At 49.7% G+C, this 25095-nt stretch overlaps 4 protein-coding genes across 6 annotated transcripts; 2 read left to right on the plus strand and 2 right to left on the minus strand.

Annotated features, from left to right (window-relative positions):
• Positions 1–751: 751 nt before the first annotated feature.
• CA9 (carbonic anhydrase 9) lies at positions 752–6453 on the minus strand. Of its 2 annotated transcripts, none has more exons than XM_029920237.1 (11): positions 6090–6453; positions 5276–5305; positions 4826–4996; positions 4525–4667; positions 4355–4447; positions 3233–3299; positions 2067–2224; positions 1722–1866; positions 1557–1583; positions 1073–1151; positions 752–909 (listed from the first exon to the last, which is right to left on the minus strand). In XM_029920237.1, exons 1-11 carry the CDS (start codon positions 6451–6453, stop codon positions 846–848), a joined length of 1341 nt encoding a protein of 446 aa, XP_029776097.1. In that variant the 3' UTR covers positions 752–845. The 2 variants fall into 2 exon arrangements, with proteins under 2 accessions (XP_029776097.1, XP_029776096.1); XM_029920236.1 differs by having other exon boundaries at positions 752–912; positions 1070–1151.
• Positions 6454–11507: 5054 nt separating this feature from the next.
• On the plus strand, positions 11508–15003 carry ARHGEF39 (Rho guanine nucleotide exchange factor 39). The gene is made up of 9 exons (XM_029920891.1): positions 11508–11682; positions 11876–11970; positions 12237–12357; positions 12608–12726; positions 13340–13410; positions 13658–13786; positions 13889–14118; positions 14364–14452; positions 14621–15003. Exons 1-9 carry the CDS (start codon positions 11545–11547, stop codon positions 14634–14636), a joined length of 1008 nt encoding a protein of 335 aa, XP_029776751.1. The 5' UTR covers positions 11508–11544; the 3' UTR covers positions 14637–15003.
• Positions 15004–15260: 257 nt separating this feature from the next.
• On the minus strand, positions 15261–17770 carry CCDC107 (coiled-coil domain containing 107). Of its 2 annotated transcripts, none has more exons than XM_029920892.1 (6): positions 17622–17770; positions 17381–17532; positions 15995–16082; positions 15812–15902; positions 15604–15716; positions 15261–15524 (listed from the first exon to the last, which is right to left on the minus strand). In XM_029920892.1, the coding sequence occupies exons 1-6, from the start codon at positions 17725–17727 to the stop codon at positions 15289–15291; spliced, it is 786 nt and encodes a 261-aa protein (XP_029776752.1). In that variant the 5' UTR covers positions 17728–17770; the 3' UTR covers positions 15261–15288. The 2 variants fall into 2 exon arrangements, with proteins under 2 accessions (XP_029776752.1, XP_029776753.1); XM_029920893.1 differs by having other exon boundaries at positions 15995–16058; positions 17622–17769.
• A 320-nt stretch (positions 17771–18090) lies between these two features.
• SIT1 (signaling threshold regulating transmembrane adaptor 1) lies at positions 18091–23758 on the plus strand. The gene is made up of 6 exons (XM_029920894.1): positions 18091–18507; positions 22061–22260; positions 22358–22493; positions 22579–22637; positions 22755–22816; positions 22908–23758. Exons 1-6 carry the CDS (start codon positions 18395–18397, stop codon positions 23139–23141), a joined length of 804 nt encoding a protein of 267 aa, XP_029776754.1. The 5' UTR covers positions 18091–18394; the 3' UTR covers positions 23142–23758.
• Positions 23759–25095: the final 1337 nt, after the last annotated feature.

Raw genomic sequence — 25095 nt, forward strand, 5'->3', positions numbered from 1 at the left:
GCACTGCCTCCATTCAGTCAGGTGGCTGGGCCAGACAACACAATCTGAAGGCAAAACTGCAAAGCTACACCGATTTATTTGAGCAGCCTCAACTCCAAAGCCTCACTATGATTTTAAGCCTAGAGGCTAATCCTGCCCTGCCCCCCAGACACAGGCACTGCTGCGCACACATGGCCATTCTATTTCAGTCACTTCCACCCGCTTCTGATAACATCTGTGGTCGGCAGATAATGCCCCCCACCACCAAAGATGTCCACACCCTAATCCTGTGAAATATGACCTAACACAGGAAAAGAAACTTTGTGATTAAGCTAAGGATTTTGAAATTGGGAGCATATCCTAGGTTATCTGGGTAGACCCAATGTAATCACAAAGGTTCCTATAAGGAGGCAAGGTCAAAGGCAGTTATAAGAGACGTGATGATGGAAGCGTGAGGCTGGAGTGATAATGAGGAAGGGGCCACAGGCCAAGGAATGTTTGGCTTCTAGAACCTTCTTGAGAAAGGAAACCCTCCCCTCAAAGTGTCCAGAAGGAACCTGCCCTTACTAACACCTTGACTTCAGCCCATAAGATTCATTTTGGACTTCTGACCTCCAGAACTCTAAGAAGATAAATTTGCATTATCATAAAGTTTGTGGTAATTTGTTAAAGGCAGCATTAGGAAATGAATACACCATCCTGATTTGGAGAACAAAGCTGTCTTCCATATGTTTTATTAGAAACATTTATTTTAAAAAATATTTGGACCTTAAAAAGGAAGTGGTAAAAGGGTAGGACAACGTCTCCAGCTCCCCCTCAGATTCTTCTGGCTGGCTTCTCTGCACATTCTCCGGGTTCCAAGGACTCTAGGCAACAGTCTCGGTGACCTCTGCTGGGTGGTAGCTAACATTCCCTTTGGTCCCACTTCGGAGTCTACACAACACAAAAGCCTAGTCAGAAAACAACCCCCTCCCCCACAGATGAACTCATTTACACACAAAGTGCACGAAACTTCTGGACTCCAGCCAGGGAGGTGGGGCGGTGCCTGAGGAAGAGGGGCACCAGGAAGCCCGTAGGTATGTAGGTATACCTTTGTTGCCTTCTCATTTGCACAAGGAAGGCGATGCTGGTGACAGCAAAGAGGAGGCCAAAAACTAAGGCCAAGATATCACCTGGAGGGAGAGGAGAGGCAGCTCAGAGTGAAGAGGAGTCTAGGATTCAGCCTGCTTCAGTGTATCCCCCTCCCCGCCCCCAGGTTCTCCAGCTGCCCTCAGTGTCCCAAAATCCAAAGGGATGGGTGTGGATACACAAGGATGAGTAAGATAAGCACCTTTTTTTTTTAACCTAAAAGCAAGTAAAAGAGGTTGTTTGGGAAGGAGGATGCTAGACTTCTAGGGCTTCTTTCTAACCTACTTTTGCCCTGGGGACAACAGAGGAACACCTGCCCTTGATCTGACCCTCTATCTTATTGGGGTTGGATGTCTATTCTGCGGAAAGGGAGAAGGGGTACGGGTGTCCTAGCCCCTAAGGCTGAACAGTGCCAAGGGTCAGGAGCCGGAGAAGGGGCACAGACTCACCGGCAGCAAGGCAGGAATTCAGGTGGACTAAAGAGAGAAAGGAGACATTAGAACCAGGGACTATGACTACCAGTGATAGACATGGGCACATATGAAGACACATGGAAGGATGTGGGAACTGTGGTCAGGGGGCACATGGCAATATGGGTCACCACCAAGCTGCACCTGGTTCAACGGTCCTGGGGCTGCCCTCCACTCCAGCCGGGAAGGAGGCCTCGATCATTCGCCCGTTCAAAGGCTGCGTCGCTCGGAAGTTCATCTGTAGCCGAGAGTCATCAGGTCCCCACAGGGAGCCAGAGAGGGTGTGGAGCTAGGGAGATCAGTAGACAGTGGGAGTGGGGCTCATGACAAGAAAATGAAAGGTTCACAGGCCCACTCACAGCCGGCACCTCAGAACTTCACCCCCTTTGTCCCCTCTTCCCCCAAAAGGCCCTTCTTTATGCATCTTGACCTCATCCTTATACCTCTTTCCCCCACATCCCCTATGTCACCACCATGCCCCAGCCCCACCTGCTTAGCACTCAGCCTCACTGTCTGGTTGAACACAGTCCAGATGACGCCCTGGTCACAGGGGGGTGTGGTTAGAGACCCCTCATAGCGGAAGTAGCGGCTGAGGTCAGAGGGCAGCAGTGCAGACACATCCAGTCCTGGGACCCAAGTCTCTGAGTCTGCGGAGAGGACCTGTGCTGGAGTCCCACCTAGATTGCTCCCCTCCAAAGCTTCTGGGTGTAGGGATATAGTTTCATCTCCCAGAAGCCAAGCGGATGCAACTTCCTGAGAGCACTTCTTCACCAGGTGTGGCCCTTCCCGCAACGCAGCACAAGACATAACTCAGAAAAGGTAAAAGGCTGTGGGGCCTCCCAGAGTGAAAGAAGTGCTCCCGAAGTCCTCCCTCTGAGTCTTCACTCTTCCTTTGCATACTATGATAACATGCTGGATTACAGGTTTAAGCCCAAAATGAACCAAAAGGAAAAATGAGCTGAAGAACTTACACATTTGAAACTATAAAAAACAGACCAAAAATTCAAAATGCACAGTTCCTTCTAGTTTAGTAAAATCTAAGGTCCAGTAGAGTGGTGAGGTTTAAAATGACCCAGAGTGGCTGAGAAGGGAAACATTTCTAACAAAAGTACAAATTTAAAATGTTTGATGCTTATGAAGGAGAACTAGACAGTTTCCAGAAAACTTATAGCTTCCTAGACTCAACCTCTGAAGTTCCAAATGCTTTATATGTTTACAAATATATATTTATATTTATATACATATACATATATATGAATATAGTTGTATATTCATATGCATATTATACACACACATATATTTATAACATACATTTGTATGTTTATAAACATACATATTTATATATTATGTTATTTATTATATATTAAATATTATTTATAAATAATTTTTTTGGCTCTTATTTTTTTTGTTTGACTTTGGGTTGCTGGGGTTTTTTGTTGTTTTGTTTTACCATAAAGCCTGTGGGCAGCAGTATGCTTTCCCCTGTCAACCTCTGCTCAGCTTCATAGTTATTGTCAACATCACAGTCTGTCAGTCCACACGTCGGTCCCTGCCTGTGGGAGGGGGCCCATCTCCATCCTCTTACCTGAGGCTCCCCAAAGGCAACTTATTATGAACAAGGGTATTGAGGGTAGTGGCCAGACTAACAAACTGACCTTCCTCAGCGATTTCTTCCAAATGTGACAGCAACTGCTCATAGGCGCTGTTTTCTTCTGGGCCTTCCTGGGAAGTAACAGTACAAGACAAGTTCCTACAGGTATCTAGGGCCACGGCTGGAGGCCTGAAGGTAAGGTAGGTTTCCCTTAGCCCTCCCCCACTTCTCAGCTCTGAGAATGCTGGGGAACACAAAATCTTATGTGTTACTACTCAGTCATTTTACTTTTACTTTGCAAACTAACCTAATATGCTTGGTGGGCTAGTTTTCCACAGCAAATTAGAAGAGGAGGAAGGACACTTTACTAGGATAGAAGGCTCTCAGTGACTTGGATCCTACTACCTTTTTGTCTCACTGATCCCACCTCCACCTTTACACTCCATGGTCTCCCCATAGAAAACCATAATAACCTTTGTATTCACGTCACCTCTACATTCACCTCAATAATTCGTGTTTGACTTCTGAAGCAAGAACATGCTATTTCAGAGGCACTTCTCTGAGCTTTGTGCTGTGAGGGTGACATTAAGGAGTCACTTAGGCAGTGACTGAGGCTAGAACGTACCTCACCACCCCTCTATTTTACTAGCCTTTTCTAATCACTGTGTACATAGCCTTGATCACTACGGATCCAAAGAGGTCACTAAATGTTTCTGTAGGCTTTATTGCATTTCACAAAGTGGAAATTAAAGGAGTAAGCAAGAAATCACTCTTCCTGGTGTCCTGTCCATTCCACCTACCATTCCCTGAGTGGGCCATATTCTTAGTCCACATATACTTTTGGCTCCGCATGAAATACCCCCTTTTCTTTCCACTAGTGAAGGCTTCAAGTTTCACCTCCTCTCTCAAGTTTTCTTTCTGAAGACCACCTCTCTTACTATGTGTCCTTTGTCTATCATGGCAGCCTCCCTCACTGGCTGCAGGCTCCTTAGACACAAGGAACAAGTTTCTGACTCATTCGTGTGGCTCAATGTCTGGCTTACAGTGGGTGTTGAGTGAATTAACCAATGAGTGAATGAGGATTGCCGGGTGCGGGGTGAGTGTGCTAAGATGGGGTGTCTGGGGTCAAGATACACTGAGCTCTGGTCATGGGGAAGCAGGGAATACGGGTGTCCTGGGCTGGTACCTGCAGAAAGGCGGCCAGCACGGCCAGCCCCCCCGGGCGCCCCAAGGCCTCATCGACTTTGGCAAACGCAGTGCTGAGGTGAACCACGTGGATCTGGAGAGGAACAGAGGGTAGGAATGGGCAAGATCCCCCGCTCAGTGGCCCCCTTCGCCTCTCCGATGCGCGCTCACCTCGGCAGGGAAACGGTGGCCGTCAACCGTGTGCTCAGAGCCCGGGCGATCCGCAGCCCCCCAGTGCAGATGCAACTGCAGGGCCCGGTACTCCTGCCCCGGGCCCAGGGCCATTTCCAGCCCCGGCGGCAGAATCAGCTGCACTACGAGGGAAGAGGCAGGTGAGCCGGAAGAGCCATTTACTTGGGAGGGCCAGCCAAACTGTTTCGCACAGCCTCGACCCGCCCTCTTCTCTAGGCCGGGTCTCTTCCCCAGATGGCCTCCGCCCCTTCCCGGAGGCTTTGCAGCTAGACCCCCTCACCAGTGTGGCCATTGTTGCGCAGGCGCAGTTCTGGGAGTGGCGGGAGTTCAAAGCCCGTGAGTTCCAGGGGTTGCAGGGCGGGGCAAAATGCGGCGAGCTCGGGACGGATATCTACCGGCGATTGGAAGCGGCCTGCACAAGCTAGGGACACCTGGGGCCAGGGCGGGTCGCCTGGAGTGAGAGAGTGTGGACCGGAAGTCTAGTGACAAGACCAGGAACTGTTAGGGAAGCAGGCTAGAAAAAGTAAGGGGTGGAGTGAGAAAGCACGGGGCGGGAAATAGAAATCAGGGATGTGGACCGAGACAGGCAGGGGACGGCCGTGTTGGGAGACTCGCAGTGGTGGATGCAGTGGGTGGGACGCCCGGGACCAAGGTTCGGGGATAGCTGGGGGGTCAGATCAGCAGAGCAGGATGCCCAGGTTGAGTCTGTGCGGGGGGGTAGGTGTCTCACCTCCATAGCGCCAATGACTGTGGTCATCCTCTGCATAAATGAGAAGGATGAAAAACCCTTCTTTAAGCCCAGTCCCTCCCAGTGGCCAGCATGAGATGGGTCCCCCTCACAAGGGGTTCTCCAACTCAGATGCCTTACAGAGACATAGCAGGTAAGGGAAATGCCTAAAGTGGCCAGGTATAAAGCACAACAGATTGCCGACAAACATAACACCATGTTATGGGGCCCAACCATCTACTGGCCCCAGACACACCCGTTTGCAACCACTGTCTAGTCTGTAAAGTGGGCCTCAGTCCCCAGGCCCAAATCAGTACACTCTCTTCCCTTTCTGTCTCCAACTTCTTTCCCAAAGTTCCTGGGTTCTGAGTCAAAATAGCAGCACCCCCTACTTGCTATTCCTTCTTCCTAGGTCTCAGTTTCTTCATCTGTAGACTGCAGATGAAGTGATCTCTACAAGCCCTTCCTGCTTTTCCTCTGCTACCCCACCCCCATCTTTCCTCTTCCCTCTAATTCTTCTTTCTCTTCACTTACGTCTTCTCTCTTTCCACATTCCTCAATTCTTTCCTCCCCAACCATCCCCTTTTTTCTTTCTCATTTCTTCCTGTTCACCTCCTGTCTGTGCTCTTTTGTCTCCCCATTGATCCCTTTCTAGCTCTAAGTGGGGGAAGGGTCTGGTGGCGTGAGATCCTCCAAGGATGGAAAACGCTACTGTCAGAGTACAGGTTCCTTTCCTTCCCTGAATAATCCCTGCCTGGGTTGGGGTTTAGTGAGAGTAGGAAAACCTCCTGGATTTGGAGGGCTGATGCCCACTTACCTTTGTTGTGCCTGTGGGCATTATTTTGGGAGCCTTGAGTATCCCTGGGTGCCTCAGTAGGTAGATCCTCTAGCTTTAGAGAGTCCTCTTCTCCTGGTTCAGTCTTCACTCCAGATGGGTCCTCCTCTTCAGGTGGGTCCCCCTCTCCAAGTGGATCCTCTTCACTGGGTAGGTTTTCCCCATCCAGTTGGTCATCTTCCCCAGATGAATCTCCTCCCATCCTAGGTGCCCCCTGCATCTGGGGCAGGCTCTGGGGATGAGCAGGCACCAGGAGTAGCAGTAACAGCAGCAGTTGCACAGCAGGGCCCCGGGCAGGGTCCGGGATCAGCAGAGGGAGCCAGGGACTAGGGCACAGGGGAGCCATGTGGCTGACTGTGGGGTGTCTCAGACACAGTGTGTACGGGCTGTACGTGCATTGGAAACAGGAGCTGGGTGGGGGAGGAGCAAGCCTGGAGGGGAGCAGGCTGACTCACAGAGGGCCCTTTTGTAGAGATGGAGCCAAAGTCCCTTAGGTCTGCCTGGCCCTGTGCCCCTTCCCCGATACCAAAGCCTGGATGGGGGTGGAGTGAGGGGCAGGTATGTGCACAGGCAGGAGGTTATCGGGGTCACAGGCTCAGCCTGGAACCCAAGGCACCACCTGGCACTACACAGGCTCCCCCTGGCACCACCCAGCTGCTCACCAGCCAGCCTCAGCTAACCCTGGCCTGCTTCCCTGCCCCAGGCAGAGATGGGGAAGGACAGGGAGCTGAGGACCCCACAGCTTCTGGCTGAGAGGGGAAGCAGCCCATGTATATATCCCTGGCCCAGCCAAGGAGCTGGTAAAGGGGTAGGACAAGCTGCTGGGGAAGCCTGGGGATACAAGGACAGATAGGTGGGAGGCAAGTCTGAATATGAATGGAAAACTGAGTATATGTAGGAGAGGGACTCTGACGGGTTAAACTAAATTTTTTTTATCATATTACACCTCTGCTCAAAAACCTTCGTTGGCTTCCATCTCTCCATCTTCTTCCTCTAGTTGACTTTCAAGGCCCTTCAAAATCCTACCCAAGAAGCCTTTTCATTTTATCTCCTACTATCCCTCATACTCCATTCAAATTAAACTATTCATTTCCCTCCCAGACCTTTGATCATCTTTGTTCTTTAGTTCTCACTACCGGGAATACTATTCACTCTTATATTTAACAAATAGTTATTTAGCATCTACTATGTCCAGCAATGGGCTATGGACTAAAGGTACAGAAATGAATAAAACACAGATCCTGTCCTAGGGAGGTCACTGTCTAGTAAGTGAGGGCAAACACTATCCCCAATATTCAGGGGAGAGAGCTCAATTCTGCCTCAGAAAGTCATACAGAAGTAGGCAAAATGTGATCAGTCAGGGCTTTGAAGAAGCAGAAATTCAATTACTAAAAACAATGGGGAGAATGGCATTTTGTGTAAAGGAAAGGCGTCAAATATCTTGTACAGGAGAGTGACAGAATCCAAGTCTCATACTAGGAGACTTGTGTTGATGGCTGGTGTGCAACATGGATTGGAAGGAGAGAGTGGGTGCAAGGAGATGAAAAGTGAAAGGACCCCAACACTTGGGGTTCCCAGTCTGCCTACCCTTTTGAGAAACATTCGAGTCTCCTCTAATTCTCCAGGTACCATTCTAAGCCCTAAGGATACAGTATTGAACTAGAGAACAGCTTCTACTAGTAGTTTTTTTTTTTTTTCTTTCTGTAGCTCAAATTCTAATAAGGTCTCTGTGGCTTCAACAAACCATAAGAGAGTCTGGCCATCTGAGGAAGTTCGTATCTGGGGCTACCATTCAGTAGATATGCACCGGTATGGTTGTATGGATTAGAGAAATGTTTTCAAGCATTTCTAATCCTGTTGAGAACTAGTCCCTAGCTTCAGGGTGTTCTGCTACCTCACTTCTTCCTGGGGACTCTACTGATCTCTTATCTAAAGAGGTAATGCCTGGAACAGTAGGGGCCCACGGACCCCACTTGAATGTCCCAACCAGCTTCCACTGCATGAATCAGTAGTTGTGCACCCACTACTCTGTTAAATAATTTTACTTTTTCTCTCATCTACTTTCTGTGGTTCAAGACTCAGCTCAAGGCCACCTCCCCCACTCTATACCACAGGAAGAGATTCCTGGCGCCTCTGAACCAACCCAGTTCTTTGCCTGCTCTTGCTAATTACCTTGCCCACCATCCAACTTATATTATGGTGATTTATGACATTTTATCTGGTCTAATAGCCTTGAGTTCCATAAGGGCAGGGTCCAGTATTTGATTAAGTCTTTTATTCACTAACCATTATTGAGCTTTTTTTCCCTCTACAGATCTCCTTACCTGGACTTGAGAAAAACCAAATTGATTAAGATGCCTTCCCTGCCCTCAGGGAGTTGATTGTTCATGACTTGCATTTGTCAAACCACAACTGTTCCAAGAATATGACAGTGCATTTTTATAGCACCCTAAATTCTCTGCCTTGTCAGATTAACTGTCGTACTGTACACCAAAACTTGCACAGCTGAACAATTGCTGTCCTCCAAGGAGGTGGTCAGCCTTTCAGTCTAAGTTGCTATTTCTGGAGCCAAATTAAGGTCTACAGAAATCTGATCCAGTGTGCAATGTGAAAGGTCAGCTCATTGTCTGGGTTAGCTGTGATGTCAGTCCCTTGGTTAGACACTGACACATGGAAGGTATATGGTAGTATCTGAATTGGATGGACCTAAATGAGATAGAATGTGGTAATGACATCTCGGTCAGGTGGAGGAGGTCATGGGAAGGACAGAGGACAGAAGCACCATGCTAACTGGAGTCCGGAGTCTGTGCGTGTGATCTTTCTCTAACACCCATTCCAGCTTTACTCCATTTTCCCTCTTTCCAAATATTCTTCATATTTCCATTGTTTTCCTTTCTAGGTCTCTGTCAGGATCCCCTGGTACACTTCTCTGCAGTGCTCTATGTGTCCACACATCTCTCTACCATCTTAGTTGCGTTGAGCCAGCATTTCAGAGCCTAGATCTGCATCTATGTGCAGGTCTCTGTTTCAGCTTTTTAATTTATTTAAAAAAAAATTTTTTTTTTGAGAAAGAGCATAAGCTGGGGTGGGGCAGAGAGAGGTGGACAGAAGATCTGAAGTGGGCTCTGTGCTGACAGGCTGACAGCAGCAAGCCCCATGTGGGACTTGAACTCAACCAACTGCAAGATCATGACCTGAGCTGAAGTCAGGCACTCAACTGGCTGAGCCACCCAGGCGTCCCTCAGCTTTTAAATTTAATTAAATTTTGAATTTAATTCTCCATGGTGCTATCTTTCTTAAGCTCTTTGTTTCTGTGTGACTGTGTGTCTGGTGTGGGTGGGGAATGTAGACTCTGACCCTGGATCATATCTTTGCTGCTGGGAGTCTGCCAAACACTAAAACAGGTTTGAGCTCCCAGAGTCTTGTTTCCTGAGCCTCCCCAGGTTGGGACATGGTGTACTTAGGACCAATTGGCCGGGGCACCACCTGCCTGATACATGACCTCTCTGTGATGTTTAAGGCCAAAGTGTTTAGGGTCTGGGTCTTCAGACATTGAGGGCCACGTTTCTGCTCATCCCAGGGTTGCAGAAGAGACTCATGGTGATACTAATTACTATGGGATTATCTGTCCCCTTCTACTCTTGAACTCTTAGTGTGGACGGTCCCACATTCACTGGAGACAATGTAACCAGACCTCTACCTAAGTGGTATCTCCGTTTTTCTTGCAACTGGAGTCCAAGGTACAGTCTGACCCAAACTTTCTCTTTCCACCATCCAATGCTTCAAGCTGTTTTTCCCTGATCTAAGTCCAGCATATCTCCTTGGAATTCTCAGAATGTCAGAGAGCTAGAGGTGACCTGAGAACCCTGTCAGTACCCTGGTTCTTGGTTTGGTTCCAAATTCCTAGGAGCCCACAGTGGGGTTTCCACTGAAGGTTTCCACTGAAGGTTTCTTAACAGCATTTTTTTTCTAATTAAAAAGTAATGCATGCATGCTCAAGCGGAAAACGTGGGAAAAGGAGAAAAACATAAGGGAATTTTTAAAAATCACTATATTTGAATCATTCATCCCTTTAACCTCAGTGATCCAGTGCCTGGCACAGATTAGGTGCTTAAAAAAATATTTGTGGAGGGCATTAACTTCAATCTGATCACCTAGAGATAACATCCACAGTTACCTCAATTGTTTATCCTTCCAGCCAGTCACATACATGGTATACGTAAGTGGGATTATGTTGTACGAACAGCTTTGTAGCATGCTTTGTTTGGGCTTGGCAATATACTATGTGTGTTTTTCCTATTGACAGGTTTTTTACATCATTTTTAAAAGTTTATTTACTTATTTTGAAGGGAGTGGCTCCATCTCATGTGGGGCTCCATCTCATGAACTGTGAGATCACGACCTGAGCCAAAGTCAAGAGTTGGATGCTTAACCTACTAAGCCACCCAGGGGCCCCAAAGCCCCCACCATTTTCATGCTTTCATATTATTCATATTATTCATTCAAATAGCTGTACCATAATTTTCCTAGCCAATTCTCTACCACTGGACGTTTAGATAGTTTCGAACTATTAGACTGTTATGAACAACACTGTACCACCCATCCTGGTATACATATTTTTGTCCTCATATCTATTCTTTAGGATGCATTCCTAAAAATGCAATTGCTAGGTCATAAGAGTAAGCACACTTTAAGACTTCTCATACATACAAAATGGCACTGACAATTTACCCTCCAGGGCTACTGCCACTTTTTTGAAAGATCTAAATAAGAAAAATCTGGTCCATAATATCTTTGGCTAGGTAGCACCGACTAATCAACAGCAAGCTTTAAGCCTTTGGCCAGAATTACAGCAATTCCCACCACCAGGTTGGTTATTGATGTTTGCTGACCAGGAGCTAATTGGCTGTCAGGTTTTGGAACTGTATGTAAGGAGAAAATGAGTTAGTAACTTAAAATCTATCAACTTTCGTCTGAGCCAAAATGCTTCAAACCTTGTGACCCCATGAGGTTTCCTAGTTGTGAAAGCACTGGGGACGACTGTGCCCCAGTGTTTGGCACAGGCCCAAGACAATATGTACCATAACTATTGTCCCCTACCTAATTTTACTGATGGGACATTGAGACCCTGCCGGTGTCCTGACTCAAAGTTCAGACTGCTGCTTCAACTTAGCATTACTCAGAGAAGGGCCACCTACATGCCCGACTCGACGCTGCCCGAGCGGGCTTCGCGCGCCGACAGCGCCGCTCTGGCGGTAGGGCGAGGCTACGTAATGGCAGAGACTGGATGCAGGTCGGCGGCCGCCGCGCATGCTCTGTCCTGTGCGGAGCCTCCCGGCGCCAGGGGGCGCACTCCTCTCCTCGGCCCTACCCTGGAGCGGTTGAAATTTGAATCACCGGCGGGCTGCAGCCGGAAGCATCCACCTCTTGGCCAGGCATGGAGGGTCTAGTAGCCAGCGCACGGTGCCCGGTGCAAGAGCAGCGTGCCCGTTGGGAGCGGAAACGCGCCTGCACTGCCCGGGAGCTGCTGGAGACGGAGCGGCGTTACCAGGAACAGCTGGGGCTGGTGGCCACGGTGCGGGCCGCGCACGCCCTCCCGTTTGGGGCGGGGACCCCAGGGTATTGGGAGGGTCTCCGCGAGGTCTGTGTGGTGGGACTTGGACTGTCCTCCTGCATGTAGGGAGCTCAGGCATTCTGCCGTTTCTAGCTGCAGCTTGGCGTTAGCCTCGCCTTCCTGCAGACTATATACCGGTATTCTCCTCCTGCAGTACTTCGTGGGGATTCTGAGAGCCAAGGGCACCCTGAGACCAGCGGAGCGCCAGGCCCTATTTGGGCCCTGGGAGCTCATTTACGGCGCCAGCCAGTGAGTAGAAGGGACGTGGGGAAAGAGAAGAGGGAGAGCCCTGGCCTCTGGCACCGCACGAAGGTTGGAGTGAGGGTGATCCAAGTTCATATACGGCGTCTGCCAATGAACTCACCTGTGGTCTTGGCCCAGTGCCTTAACCTGCCGCGGTTTTCCTCTGCAAAATGGGATAATACCACTACCTCCGGGGCAAGGTTATGCGAATTAAATGTGGTGGTGTTTTGAGTAGTTGTTGGACTGCTCTTTTACTGTCCTCACCCACGCAGAGAGCTGCTTCCCTACCTCGAAGGAGGGCACTGGGGACAGGGGCTGGAAGGCTTCTGCTCCCACCTGGAGCTCTACACCCAATTTGCTGCCAACGCAGAGAGGTCCCAGACCACCCTGCAGGTAATCTAATGATGATCTCAAGTCCTTCCGCTCATCCTTTCTTGCCCCATACATTGCCTCTTCCTCTGGAGATCCAAACTTCATTCATACTGTTACTACATTGATAGAGCCCTCAGGGTGCCCTGGTCTGTGCACAGGTCCCTGTAGCGGTTCTCTCAGCACACAGCTTACAGAGGGCACGGCACACAGATGGGTACAATATAAAGGGTGGCTTCTCCCCCTGCTGCCAACCCTTTCTTCATCACCCCAGGAACAACTAAAGAAAAATAAACGTTTCCGGAGGTTTGTGCGACTTCAGGAAGGCCGCCCTGAGTTTGGGAGCCTTCATCTTCAGGACCTGCTCCCTCTGCCTCTGCAGAGGCTCCAGCAGTGAGTAAATTCACCTTGACTCAGCCAACTTCTCAGAGTCTGTAAGACTGCTGCTCTCAGCTTTGTGGGGTTCATGGCTTCTGTCCCGTTGCCTCTCCCTCTCTTCCGGGACAAAGTGCTCCTAAAAACCTTGCAAGAGTACATGTGAACCCACCTGAGTGGGTCTGCAGCCTCAGGGAATGTGGAACTCTGCATTGAAGGGAGGGACCTGTAATAGAGCTAGGTATCTAGACAAGGTATCTAGAAGTTTCTTCAGATGAGAGGTTGGTCTAGCTTGGAATTTCTGTCCCTGGGCATGTCAAAAGTATATAGTGAGGTTGTCTGTAGCATCCTCCTTGGGTTAATTAACTTATATCATGGGATCTAGACTCCCAAATTGTGGTCCGTCTGCTCCTGACTCTTCAGTGTGGGACGGAAGAGGGTCAGAGGGCATGAGCCTAATTTTTGAGTCCCGGTTGAAAGGGTGGGGTGCGGGTGGGGGACCCAATAATCCGAAGTAGATCTTTCCTGCCCTTGCAACTGAAGTGTATGTAGGGGGTGATCTGTGTGTCAGGCAGAGGGAACTTTGCCCGGCTCCAATTCCCCTCATGGCCTTCCACCTGTCTAATTCCAGGTATGAGAATCTTGTTGTGGCTTTGGCTGAAAACACACGTCCCAACAGCCCTGACCACCAACAGCTCACACGTATGTTCTTGCTCTTCTGAAACACAGACAGGAGGCTGCCTCTCCTGTATCCCTTTCTGGTTCTGACCTCCAACAATATCTGGTGCGCCTCTATCTTCTATTGACATGTACAGAATGTCCCTACTGCCCTGCCTGCTCTTCGGGAGGTTAGACCCGACCCTCACCCTAGTCCCCCCTGGAATAGCCTTTCATCGTCATCACCCAAAGTCAAAGCTGTACGGGGAGCAGGGCTGGGATGTTCTTGCAGGGGCCGCCCGGCTGATAAGTGAGACTGCTCAGAGAGTCCACAGCATTGGTCAGAGACAGAAGAATGACCAGCACCTCCGGCGTGTTCAGGCTTTGCTCAGTGGCCGCCAGGCAAAGGGGCTTACCTCAGGTAGTCTGCACATACACCCTCTTTCCTCAGTCCCCCTTCCCTCTGTTCCCATGGATTGTGGTCCTGAAGCTGCACCAGAGTAACCGCTCGCCCACCCCCTAGGTCGCTGGTTCCTCCGTCAGGGCTGGCTACTGGTGGTGCCTCCCCGTGGGGAGCCTCGGCCCCGAATGTTCTTCCTCTTCTCTGATGTGCTCATCATGGCCAAACCTCGACCCCCACTGCACCTGCTGCAGAGGGGCACCTTTGCCTGCCGTGCCCTCTACCCCATGGCCCAGTGTCAACTCCACAGGGTCTTTGGCCATTCAGGAGGCCCCTGTGGTGGACTGCTCAGCGTAAGTTATAGGCGGGAGCCCTAAATAATGTAGGAGTGGCTCAAAATAGACCTCAAACACCTAATTTCTCTCCTGGGCCTGGGCCCCCTTCAGAGGAACTAAACCACCTATATCGAGATAACAGGAGTTTGGGGTTCACGCTTTGTTCTCATCTCAGCCTGAAATTATGTCCATGGAAACAGCAAGGCCTTCACCTTTAGCCTGGACCTTTCTGAACCATGCACTAAGAGGTGATTTCTCCCCAGCTGTCCTTTCCCTGTGAGAAGCTACTGCTTATGTCCACAGACCAGGAAGAGCTGATGCACTGGCACCACAGTCTGACTTTGGCCATCAGGTAAGTTGTGTTTTCCTCTCAGGAAGACCCATGAGCTAGAAATCAGCAATTCTAATCCTATCTCACGTCCTCCATCTGCTGGGCCGCCCCCACCCCCAATGCCATGAGGGATTTTGTCTTATTAGAGTGCTCATGCCAGGGCCTGAACTGACCATCTTCTCTCCACAGCAGCCAGAAGAGCTAGAGGAATCTTACAAATTCCAGAACCCGGGATACTTGAGGGATAGGTCAGAGTCAGGAGTACAAAGAAATCTTCAGTAATAAAACACAGACCCCTTCATGGTTTGAGAAGGGTCGTTTTGTGTTTGTTTGGGACCAGTCAGCCTTTAAGAATCAGGAAACAAAGTCCAACCCAATTGAACCTCTGCTGAACCAGCCCCTCCAATACGGATAAGGGGCTTTGGGACTGATAAGCTCGGTGCTATGTATGGCTGGTTGTTTATCAAGACTGCAGCTTTGTAAATGTGGATGTTTTTATGTTGTACGAAGCTTTCTATAATTTATTTTCCCACTGGATTTTAGTAAAGTGGTTTTTGTTTTTGCTTTCTTTATTTTTGGAAAGGCCTTTCTATCTCAGCTCTGGGGTATGATCAAGAGGGGGTTTTGTGCCCGAAGGCTGGCATGATGGTGGTGGCCTCAGGGATACAAGGAAAAGAACTAGAGCTCCCTCTGTCTATCAGCTCTCACACTGGAAGGTGGCCTCGTTTTGTCCTAATAAGGGAAGCTTTTCAAGAAGGCCCAGTTGTTCTTGGGCACCTAGTATGGGTGTGTGTATGACCAGCTGGAATGGAAAAAGCACACGGGAATATCCAGTCACAAGAACGGACTTTGTTTTACTAAACCTTCAGCTGTCGCTCCTCCTCCCAGGCACGGGCTGGGACGGCGGCCCCTCCCACAGCTTTGCCGCATCTTCTCCGTAGCCCCTGCTCCACTTCCCAGGGAGTAGCTAGGTTCCTTGTCTCTGTGCTCCAGTTCACGGGCTCCTCCCAGGCCTGACTGTCACCAGCCTCCTCCACCATCTCCTCTTCCTCCTTCTCTATACATAAGTCCTCACGAAAGGGTACGCCGGCCTCTGTGAGGGGAAAGATCAGGCACATTCCTGTCTCAGAAACTGTCACTACCTCCACCAAACTCCCCTCCCAACCTTTTACCTGGTTCTGAAACTTCCACACCCTGGTTTGGCTTGCTCTCTTGTAGCAGCTGGTGGATGGTCTGAAGCTTCATGTTCAGAAGCTCCTGCTGGGCTCCAGCCAGGGTAGTCACACTGCAGAAATATCCACTCAGAGGTACCCCAAAAGTGTCCCCACCTCTTCCACCTATCACAAGTTCCCCTGGCCACAGGCTCATTGCTCTTCTTACCGTTCAAAAAGGGGGTCCAGCTGAGCCATCAGATTGTTCAGGTGTTGCTCTGTCTGGGCCAGCTGTTGTGTCAACTGGGCCAACTGTTGCTCTGGGGGTAAGGGAGAAAAGGAGAGCAATGGTTACTTCCACCTTCTGCTGTCTCCTAATCCCCCACCAAACACAGACTTGTGCGAAACCCACCTGACTGCAGTGATTCTTTCTTGCCTGCCTCCTCTTGGAGAACAGCAGTGTCCTCTTTCCCCTGCTGTAGAAGAAGGAGAGGGCTAAACTGCAACAACAAGGTTCTCCATCACCTCAGTCTCCAAAGCCAGTGAGAGGTGGATAATTTGTAGAGAGAGCCATGGGGTTTTACTTCAGAGAATCACAATCACATCTAGTCCAGCTCCTCACTTGGGACCTGAAGCAATAGGTGAGTTTGCCCCCCCACAGTCATTGAGTCTAATGAAACCCCTCCAGGAATGAGCAGTTCTCTCCAGTTTGCTAAAGCTCTGGTTGTTAGTTTTATACAAAACCAAAACTTGTCCTTCATGTCCCTTCTTTCCACGGTGTCTTCCAAAATCCTGTCCTTTCAGCCTCATAGACACTCAGGAATGTGAAGACAATGGTCCCTGCCCACTCCCCTTCCCCATGTCTTCTCTCTCTGGTAGAACATTGCCAATTTTATTCATTTGGTGCTCATTTGACATGATTTTCTCTGGTTGCTCTACTGACCACATAATACTCTTAAGTAGCAACTTAATTAAGAATAAAATCCTCCAGGTATGTTCTGATGAGAAGATAAGGTGCAATACTTTGTTCCTAGCATTGATTTGGGAAGTGGGTTGTCACATCACACAACTGAACTTTATTATTCAACTAATAAACCGCTAAGTTAGGTTTCTTCCAGACAGTACTTAGGTCCAAAAATAGAATAGATGATCAATTCTCATTAAATTTCATCATTAAATCCAGGCCCTCATCCTGGCCTGTCCATGGTTTTATTTGGAATTATGATTAGCTATCCTTAATTTCGTATCCTCTCCAAATGGGTTCAGCCCTCTATTTCCCAATGCAAATTAAGATAGAGCCCTGGGAGTTACTACTTTCCATTTCAGCCGTTTCGGTACACTAAAATGTTCTGTCAGTTCACATTTCAGGGCCTCCTTTCTAAGGTGAACACGAGAGGCTTGGTACCTGAACACCGTGGCTACAGCAATCCACATCTGGTGCCAAGATTGAATCCTACCAAGAGCCACACTTCTGTAGTACGGGCATTTAGTTGTTGGGTTCGAATCCCAGCCCTACCACTTACTACTTCCTCTCGGGGACTTTGAGCAAGTGGCTTTATCTCTCATTGTATTGTCGGGACAATTAATGGTGGTGGTCGTTATTTATTTACAGTTCACCAAACGCCCTTCACACTCGCTACCTCGCTGGATGCTTAAAATAACCCCATAATGTTGGAAAGCCGAGGAACTCTACTACATTCGTTTAACGGATTGACGGAAATGTGTCTTGTTCATGTTACCACAGCGCCCCCATGGGAAATTCAGGCCCGGGGTATCCCCACCCATGGTCGTCCCGCACCTGCAAACACTTGTACAGCACAAAAGCCACGACAGCTGCGGTGTACAGCGCCCCCAAAGGCAGAGCCCCGGCCCGGGCCCGCTCGCGCTGGTCCTTGGGCGGCGGCCGTCGCCGGGGTTCCGCGGCCCCACGGCCAACCTGGAGGGTGTCTCCTGGGGAGGAGGGCAGAGGCGGGTCAGTAGAGCTGGGGCCTGGGACCCGTGGGCAGTCCTAGCCTCCCTCCAGTAGCCCTCACTGATACCTGGGTGTGCCCGGATGTCGGGGCTGGGGCGGTCTCCGAGGACCCCGGTCAGTGCAGACAAAAGTAGCAACCCCAACACACCCACACGTGAAACTGAGTCCGCCATTGCAGACCAGAGTGACGGCTCCGGGCGGAGCCAGCGTAGTCCGGGAACCCCAGTACGCATGCGTACGCAGAGCGGTGTGTGGGTCCGGCTCCGAGCCCTGCAGTGGTAGGCCCCGCCCACACACCGAGGGGCGGGGCAGGCTTATTAGCATAGAACCTTTGCCCAGCTTTCTTAAATTAATTCATTCCTTATCTAGTTAGAAATTCTATTAATCAGGAAGCTTCTAGAAGTCTATAGCCTTTTAAGATTATGCTGGGAGGTCGTTTCTATTTCTTATGCTACCAACCTATTCACCCTAATCATAAGATGAATATTATATTGGACCTATAAAAGGTCTGATGCGGAGCAGTTAAACACAGTTCGTGCTGAAGGCCTGTTTCCTAGGCTACAAACGGGGGACTAGTTCCTTATTCTATGCCTAGGGGAAAGTCCCCGGACCAATGGCAGAGAGTGCCACGTGCGCGCGCACGGAGACTTCCCCTGCTTCTCACGTTAAAGTCCGCCAAGAAGCGACCCCGTGTAGGGCGAGCTGAGCGGCGTGTTGCAGGGGCGTCATCAGTCAGCTCTTACAGTTACGCAGGCAGTGCGCTTCTGCGCGCTAACCACACGGGGCTCATTCTCAGTGCGGCTGTTCATTTTTAGAAATGCCTAACCTTGGGGTGCTACTATGGCTTCCAGTGGGATCGGCGTGAGCGCCCCAGCCAGGGCAAATGAAGCTCCCGAAATTCCGGACAAAGTGGGAGATTGGCTTCGGGGCGTCTACCGCTTCGCCACCGACAGGTACGATTTTCGGAGGAACTTGATCCTCAATTTGGGAGTTTTTGCTGCGGGCGTTTGGCTGGCCAGGAATCTGAGTGACAACGATCTAATGGCCCCTCAACCAGGGGTATAGCCAAATAGACACATGGAACTCCCTGTGCTGTGCTTGAACCTTCCAAAAACAGCCTCCAGTCTAAACATCACAAGACTTTCCCTGATGGAAGTTGAAGTTTCATTCAGACGGGCACCTTCCCTCCCCGATTGCCTTTTCTTCGTTGAGCCCACTCAGAACTCCATCCTCTGGTCCGCAGTCAGCTTTCAAAGCATTGTCCTCTGTTCTGTAAAGTTCTGTACATAGTTCCAAAGTTTCTGCAGGGGGTGGTTTTTGCTTTTGTCCTGAGTGGAATAACGTAATGGTATTTTAACAAATATTTGGAATAAAGATTGCACACAAAAACAAAAAAAAAAAAAAGAAAAGAAAAGAAAAAAAAAGAAATGCCTAACCTTTGGCTGGCCGGAGACGCGTCGGGGATCAACCTGGCATCTCCTAGGCCGGAAGAGGCCACAGACTAGCCCTTAGCTGGGCTGGGACGCGGTGGGATCATCGACTAGGCCCACTCAGCCGGGCTCTTGAAGGGCCCCTGTAGCCACTGAAACACCTCTTCCTCGTGTGGTTTACCACACGACCAGGGGAGTGGCAAAAGAGAAGAGAGAGAGAAATCCAAGCAGGCTCCTAAGGTTCAAACCCATGAACCGTGAGATCATGAAGCTGAGCCAAAATCAAGACTCCATGACTTAAGGACAGACACGCCAGGGGCCCCAACACATTTTTTGTATCACTATTATATATATATATATATTTTTTGCAATTCCCTCTTCCTGCGAGGACCTCCTCTTCCCTACCTTCTCCAGTGGGCAAAAATGCCTGCGATAGCCACCATTTGTTGTGTAGCATGACACACCGTAGAATATGGACTGATTGCCTGGACTAGAATCCTGCCTCCCCTACGAAAACTAAATGACTTTGATCGAGTTACTTAATTTCTCTCTATGCCTTAGTTTCTACTCTGAGGAATGGAAATAATGATAATACAGATGTACCTCATTGCTGTTTTAATGATTAAGTGGGATAATTCAAGTGAAATGCTTAGAATTGTGCCTACTTACTAGTGATTTTAACTTAAGCAGCTTCTTTGAGCCAGGCACTTGAAATTATAACGCTTGGGCACCTTCCACTGAGATTTCCTTTCTGTGCAGTTAATATCTATATGTACAACCTTCAGATCTCAAGTGTTTTCTTCATTCAGAACCCTTAACTCCTAATTCATTAGTGCAGCCACTGTACTTTCTTCAAATTGATGAAATTTGAAGTGGGGTTCATGAGCATACAGCTAAGAGAGAACTCTTGAGACATTTTTGGTGCAAAAAGGTGATTTTATTATAGTATGGGGGTTGGTGCAGAAAGAGCTGTACTCTGATTAAGGAGTGACTGATTATATACTTTTAAGTTCGGGAGGAAAGGGGGATAGAAATAAAGGAAGTTTCTAAGGAATTTTGAAGCAAGGCTTTCAGGACCTTGAGGGGCTAGTTGCTGTTAAGATAAGTAAGGTCACTTTTAGTGTTTAATAAAACAAACTTTAAGGCACTAAGGCAGCTACAAGTTCTTTGAGGAAGGTCACACTCTGCATGTTTCAGGTGTGTATGAGTAGGCTTGCAAGCTGTAAGGAAACTTGAACTACATTTTTCTTGCCTTTGTTTCCCTTATCAAAACCACTATCACATGTCAATTATGTCTTAAGAAAACGGGGGGGAAAATTCACTTTGGTTCATAAAAATCAGTTAATTAAAAATCAATTAATCTATGAAAATTACTTATGAAAAGAAAATATTACTAGACTATAAATTGCAGGAGAGCAGAAGCCATATTTCTTTTCTTTATCATTTTATTCCTATAGCTAAGTATAGCACCTGGTACTAGTGGGCATTCAATGAATCCTTGTTGAAAGAAATATGACCCAAGAGGTAAATATAATTAAGCTCTTTTAAAGAATTATGAAACAAAGGTTCAGGAAGGTTAAGTAAGTTAATCAGGTACAATACAGGTAAGAGGCAAGTCAAAGATTCCAACTCTTTTCTGTCTCCCTATCAGGTACCTCTTATCACCCCAACCCCCGCTCTTCCACGCAGGACTTCTCCAGGCAGACTTGGATAGTTTCCCTGTGTTCCACGCTGCCTTTTAGTTGTCTCGGATACATAGAGTTATGTTCCTAATTAGATCAAGAGCACTTTGAGGAAGGAAACCATATCCCACTCACAATTTTATCTCCAAAGCTTGGCATATAAGCAAGCAATCAGCACGTGTGGCTTAAATGAGGTACATGTATGTTAACTAAATGAATGAAATAGGAGTGTATCTTCTTGTTCTTCCAGGAATGTAGGGGGTAAGGCAGGGAGGAGAGACCCACAATCAGGGGAGTTGTCATAGTCTAGCTGACTATCAAGAGGCAGCCTGGCTGCAGAGTACTGTAGTTCAAACCTTGAACCTAAGCCAGTTGGCACAGTCAATGTAAACATGTGGTTCAGGACAGGAATAATATGATAAATGGTCTTCAACTGATCTTTGCCTTTAGGGAATTTGGGCCCACTATTGCCAGACATATCACTGACCTCTGGTCTAAGGAACTTGAAATCCTTCTTCCCACATCAATAGTAGCCCATGTGGTCGGTCTATATGGGCAGGGCAAGTACTCTACTCCCTGAAGTGAACAAGTGAAAAGACATGGCTCAGCTTCCCAGGATAGGCAGAGGTTTCTATAATTCAACTAACTTTTAGGTTTGACAGTTCTTAAATTTTTTTTTATATCTTTATTTTTATTTTGAGAGACAGAGAGTGAGCGAGGTAAAGGCAGAGAGAGAGGGAGGCACAGAATCTGAAGCTGGCTGAGCTGTCAGCACAGAACCTGACACAGGGCTTGAACCCATGGACTATGAGATCATGACCTGAGCCAAAGTCAGATGCTTAACCAACTGAGCCACCCAGGTGCCCCAAAGGACTGGCAGTTCTTATAGACAGTTTGGATGAAGTGGGCCAGGAGCAAGGAATTTAAGTTTCCTCTATCCCCTAAACTATTATACCAGTAATAATAAGAACGACAATGGTGATCTTATCCCCTAGTCAGCCTTAGGGTGGGGTGGGATTGTAGGTAGCGGGAGGCCTCCCTGTCCCATTCATCTTTATAGCATGCTCAGTGAGAAATACATTCTCTCTCATGGGTCTCAGGGTTGGAGAAAAGGCAGACACCTGTGGCAGAAGGGAATCTCTGTCGTAAGGCATGGCTTCCTTGTCTTGTTGGTCCTGCCTCATGCTACTTTGTCCCTTGGGAGTCTTTATGGGCTCACCTGCACAGTGGCACAGTAATCTCAGGCCTGCCTCTCCTCTGGCCAAAGGGGCTACAGGGCCACAAGGGGTGGGGGAGGAAGCCTGGAAACTGCTGGGTGGCGCAGGTGCAGGCACAGGGCGGTGTCTTTGTTCTTTCACTCATCAATCCCCTCCCCCTTCCTCCCCGGAAACCAGTGACTCTGCCACCACCAGTACTGGAGATGCTGAGCTGTGGGTGCCAAGCCCAGGGAGGGATGAGAGTAAAAGGGGCCTGCAGCAGCTAACAGGTCATAAACCAGACAGACCCCTCGGTGCAGGACTCGCAGACTCAGCTCCCACATCAGCAGTCATGATGAGCAGTGGTAACAATTGCACTTTGGAACTGCTAGCACCCGGTGAGCTGGGCGGGGCAGGGGCAGGGGGAGGGGTCACTTGCTAGGACCTGGAGGGATGGGTTGGGCAGTAATGCCCTCCATCCTCTGGCATCCACAGGAATCCCCTCCATTAGCGGGGCCTGGGGACTGTGGACCCTCTTAGGGGCTGTGATGTTGCTGCTTCTCATCTCACTGGCTGCACATTTGTGCCGATGGACGAGTGGCGGAAGCAGGAGCCATCCAGGACTGGGACAGTGAGTAGGGGACAACAGAGATAGGTGATCAAGAGTCTCTCCTTACCAAGAAGTCCCCACTTATCCTCTAATCTCTGTCTTGCAGCTCTGGAGGGTCTTTGGAAGAGGTCCCCCTATATGGGAACCTGCATTATCTTCAGACTGGTAGGAAGATGACAGAGGGGAGGGGCACAAAGGCCACGCACGTCCTGGGTGGGTGGGAAAAGGGACTGCAGGAGGAGGAACAAGAAGTAACCAGGTTACTACTGTTCCCTGCCCCAGGTCGGCTGTCTCAGGAACCGGGGCCAGATCAGCAGGATCCAACACCTAGAGGCCCCAGCACGGTGAGTCATTTGTGGCAGAGGAAGAGGGGAGGGAAGGAAGTGGGGGCTTTTCCAAGGGTCCAGTGAGCTTCTAACAGCTTTGAATTTCTAGGCTGCAGAGGAACCGATGTGCTATACCAGCCTGCAGTTGCGGCCTTCTCAGGGCCGTATCCCCAGCCCTGGAACCCCTATTAAGTACTCAGAGGTGGTGCTGGATTCAGAGCCAAAGCCCCAGGCCTCAGGCCCTGAGCCTGAGCTCTACGCCTCAGTGTGTGCCCAAACTCGCAGAGCACGGGCTTCCTTCCCAGACCAGGCTTATGCCAACAGCCAGCCTGCACCCAGCTGAGATGGAGGGCCTGGCAGAGTGCAACAAGCATCGCCCCAGCCTCCTCTGTTGCAGGGGCTACTGCTACCCTGTCCCTGGCATGACTGTTTCCCAGCACCCTGCCCCCTGCCCCCGCCAAAGACATGCAGCCATTGCCCAGTCACAGGAGGTACCATTCCCCAAACTTCCTATCTGAGCTATGAGGGATGCATCTCAGGGGAACAGTAAGCAGGTCCCCAGTTTCTTGGGGATGAAGGAAACAAAGGTAGTGGCCCCCTTTCATCCACCTCTCCCCATCTATTCCTCTAATGCCCCAAGCTCCCTAGGTTCTCACTTCCTCCTTCTTGTGGATTTTAAGCAGATCCTCGCCACTCCCCCTCCCTTAAAGTCTACCCCTAACACTTGTGTCCCTTCAGACACAAGAAGTGGGCAGTGGTGGAAGGGGGGAACAGCCTGAGAGGACAAGGATGGGTATACTTGTTAGGAGCCCATGGTCTAGAGGGATCCTGGAACCTAGTGACATGAGGAACCCAAGCCTGGCTTCTTATCTGAGAACACTGGCAGGAAAATACCAGTCCACATCCTGCTGCCTCTGTCGTGTCCCCAGGTTTTCAAATAAAACTTCTATGTCTCAGAAAGTGTTTAGATTTTTATCAGTGTGCAACAGGCCTCACATTGTAGGGGTGTGAACTTTGCTCACAGAGCACTTCTGGGGCAGTCTTAAGTAGGGAAGAGGGACCAAGAGGGTCTGTGCCAAGGTGAGTGCTGGGGTGGAGACGAGAGCCCAGCTCCTCAAGCTGTACTTGCTGTGACTAGAACATCGTCAGGATGTGCACTCAGAGCTCACCAGCCCCTGACCTACTCTCCCCATGGCCTCTATGACTGCGCTGCCACCAGCTACAACCTCAGGTCTACCACAACCCCATTTTCCTAGGGCCTCTGAAGAGGCAAGTGTGGCTTGAGAGACATTTGAGAGGTTTCACAGGTAGAAGACAGTTGAAACCAAGGCTTCTACTTCCGAACTTCTCTCCTTCCCACTCACAGTCTCAGAGAAAACCAGAGGAGGGAACGGTGCGCCTAAGTCCAGCCTGGTGGTCCCAGTGACACGGGGACCCTCTGCACACACACACAGAATAACCAAAATGCCCCGAGGTTTCTGGACCTCTGGGGACTCCAACAGGGACCCCCCCCCCCCAAAAGAGGCCCCGGTCACAGTAAAGAGCAGGCAGCTGAAGCTGTGTGGGAGGGAAGGTGGCTTCGGGGGCTCGCAGAGGATGCAGGGAACTACTGGCAGCAGGAGGTAGAGTTTGGGGAATTGTTAGTCTGAAGACTGCCCAATGTGTCCGCGGCCTGTGGGATTTGAGAGCCTGAATTTGGAAGAGAAGGGGTCTGAGGTCCCACCAACCACCTGCGACGAGCCGGAAATTGCAGCCGAGCCATCAACACCACCAACCCAGGCCTTAAACTCCGCCCCAAAACCAACTTCCCGTGTTTGCTGAGGTCTCCGCCAGCTCACTACCAAACCCCGAGCGCCCCCGCCAGGCGCCATGCGACCCTGCCACGACCTCTGCGCATGTGTAAAGCTGCTCGGTCCGTGGCATGCTGGGAAATGTAGTCCCGCCCGTCCCGTTCCCTGTTCCCCTTCTTTCCCCCGCCACCCCCGCCCCAGCCTCCATCGTACCTATATCCCAGGTTTACCCTTTAACTTCGCTGAGCTTGCGGTTCCCTGAACAGCGCCTCCCGCGTTCGAGGAACATAGCGACCTCACTGGAGCTGGGTGCGATTCGAAATTTGTTTTCCTTCCGAAGCCTGGATCTTCTGCCGTCTCTCTTCCCTACAACCTTTCAATTTTTCTCAGTGTCTTGTCTATCGCTGAGGTTCACGCCCTAGCATAGGCCCTCAGGCCCTCAGGCCAGGGCTGTGGCAACTTACTGATCCCTGTATCTAGGAAACAAATTGGGGAAGCTCGATCCAC

Source organism: Suricata suricatta, chromosome 13 (assembly GCF_006229205.1).
Source record: "Suricata suricatta isolate VVHF042 chromosome 13, meerkat_22Aug2017_6uvM2_HiC, whole genome shotgun sequence".
NCBI lineage: Eukaryota > Metazoa > Chordata > Mammalia > Carnivora > Herpestidae > Suricata > Suricata suricatta.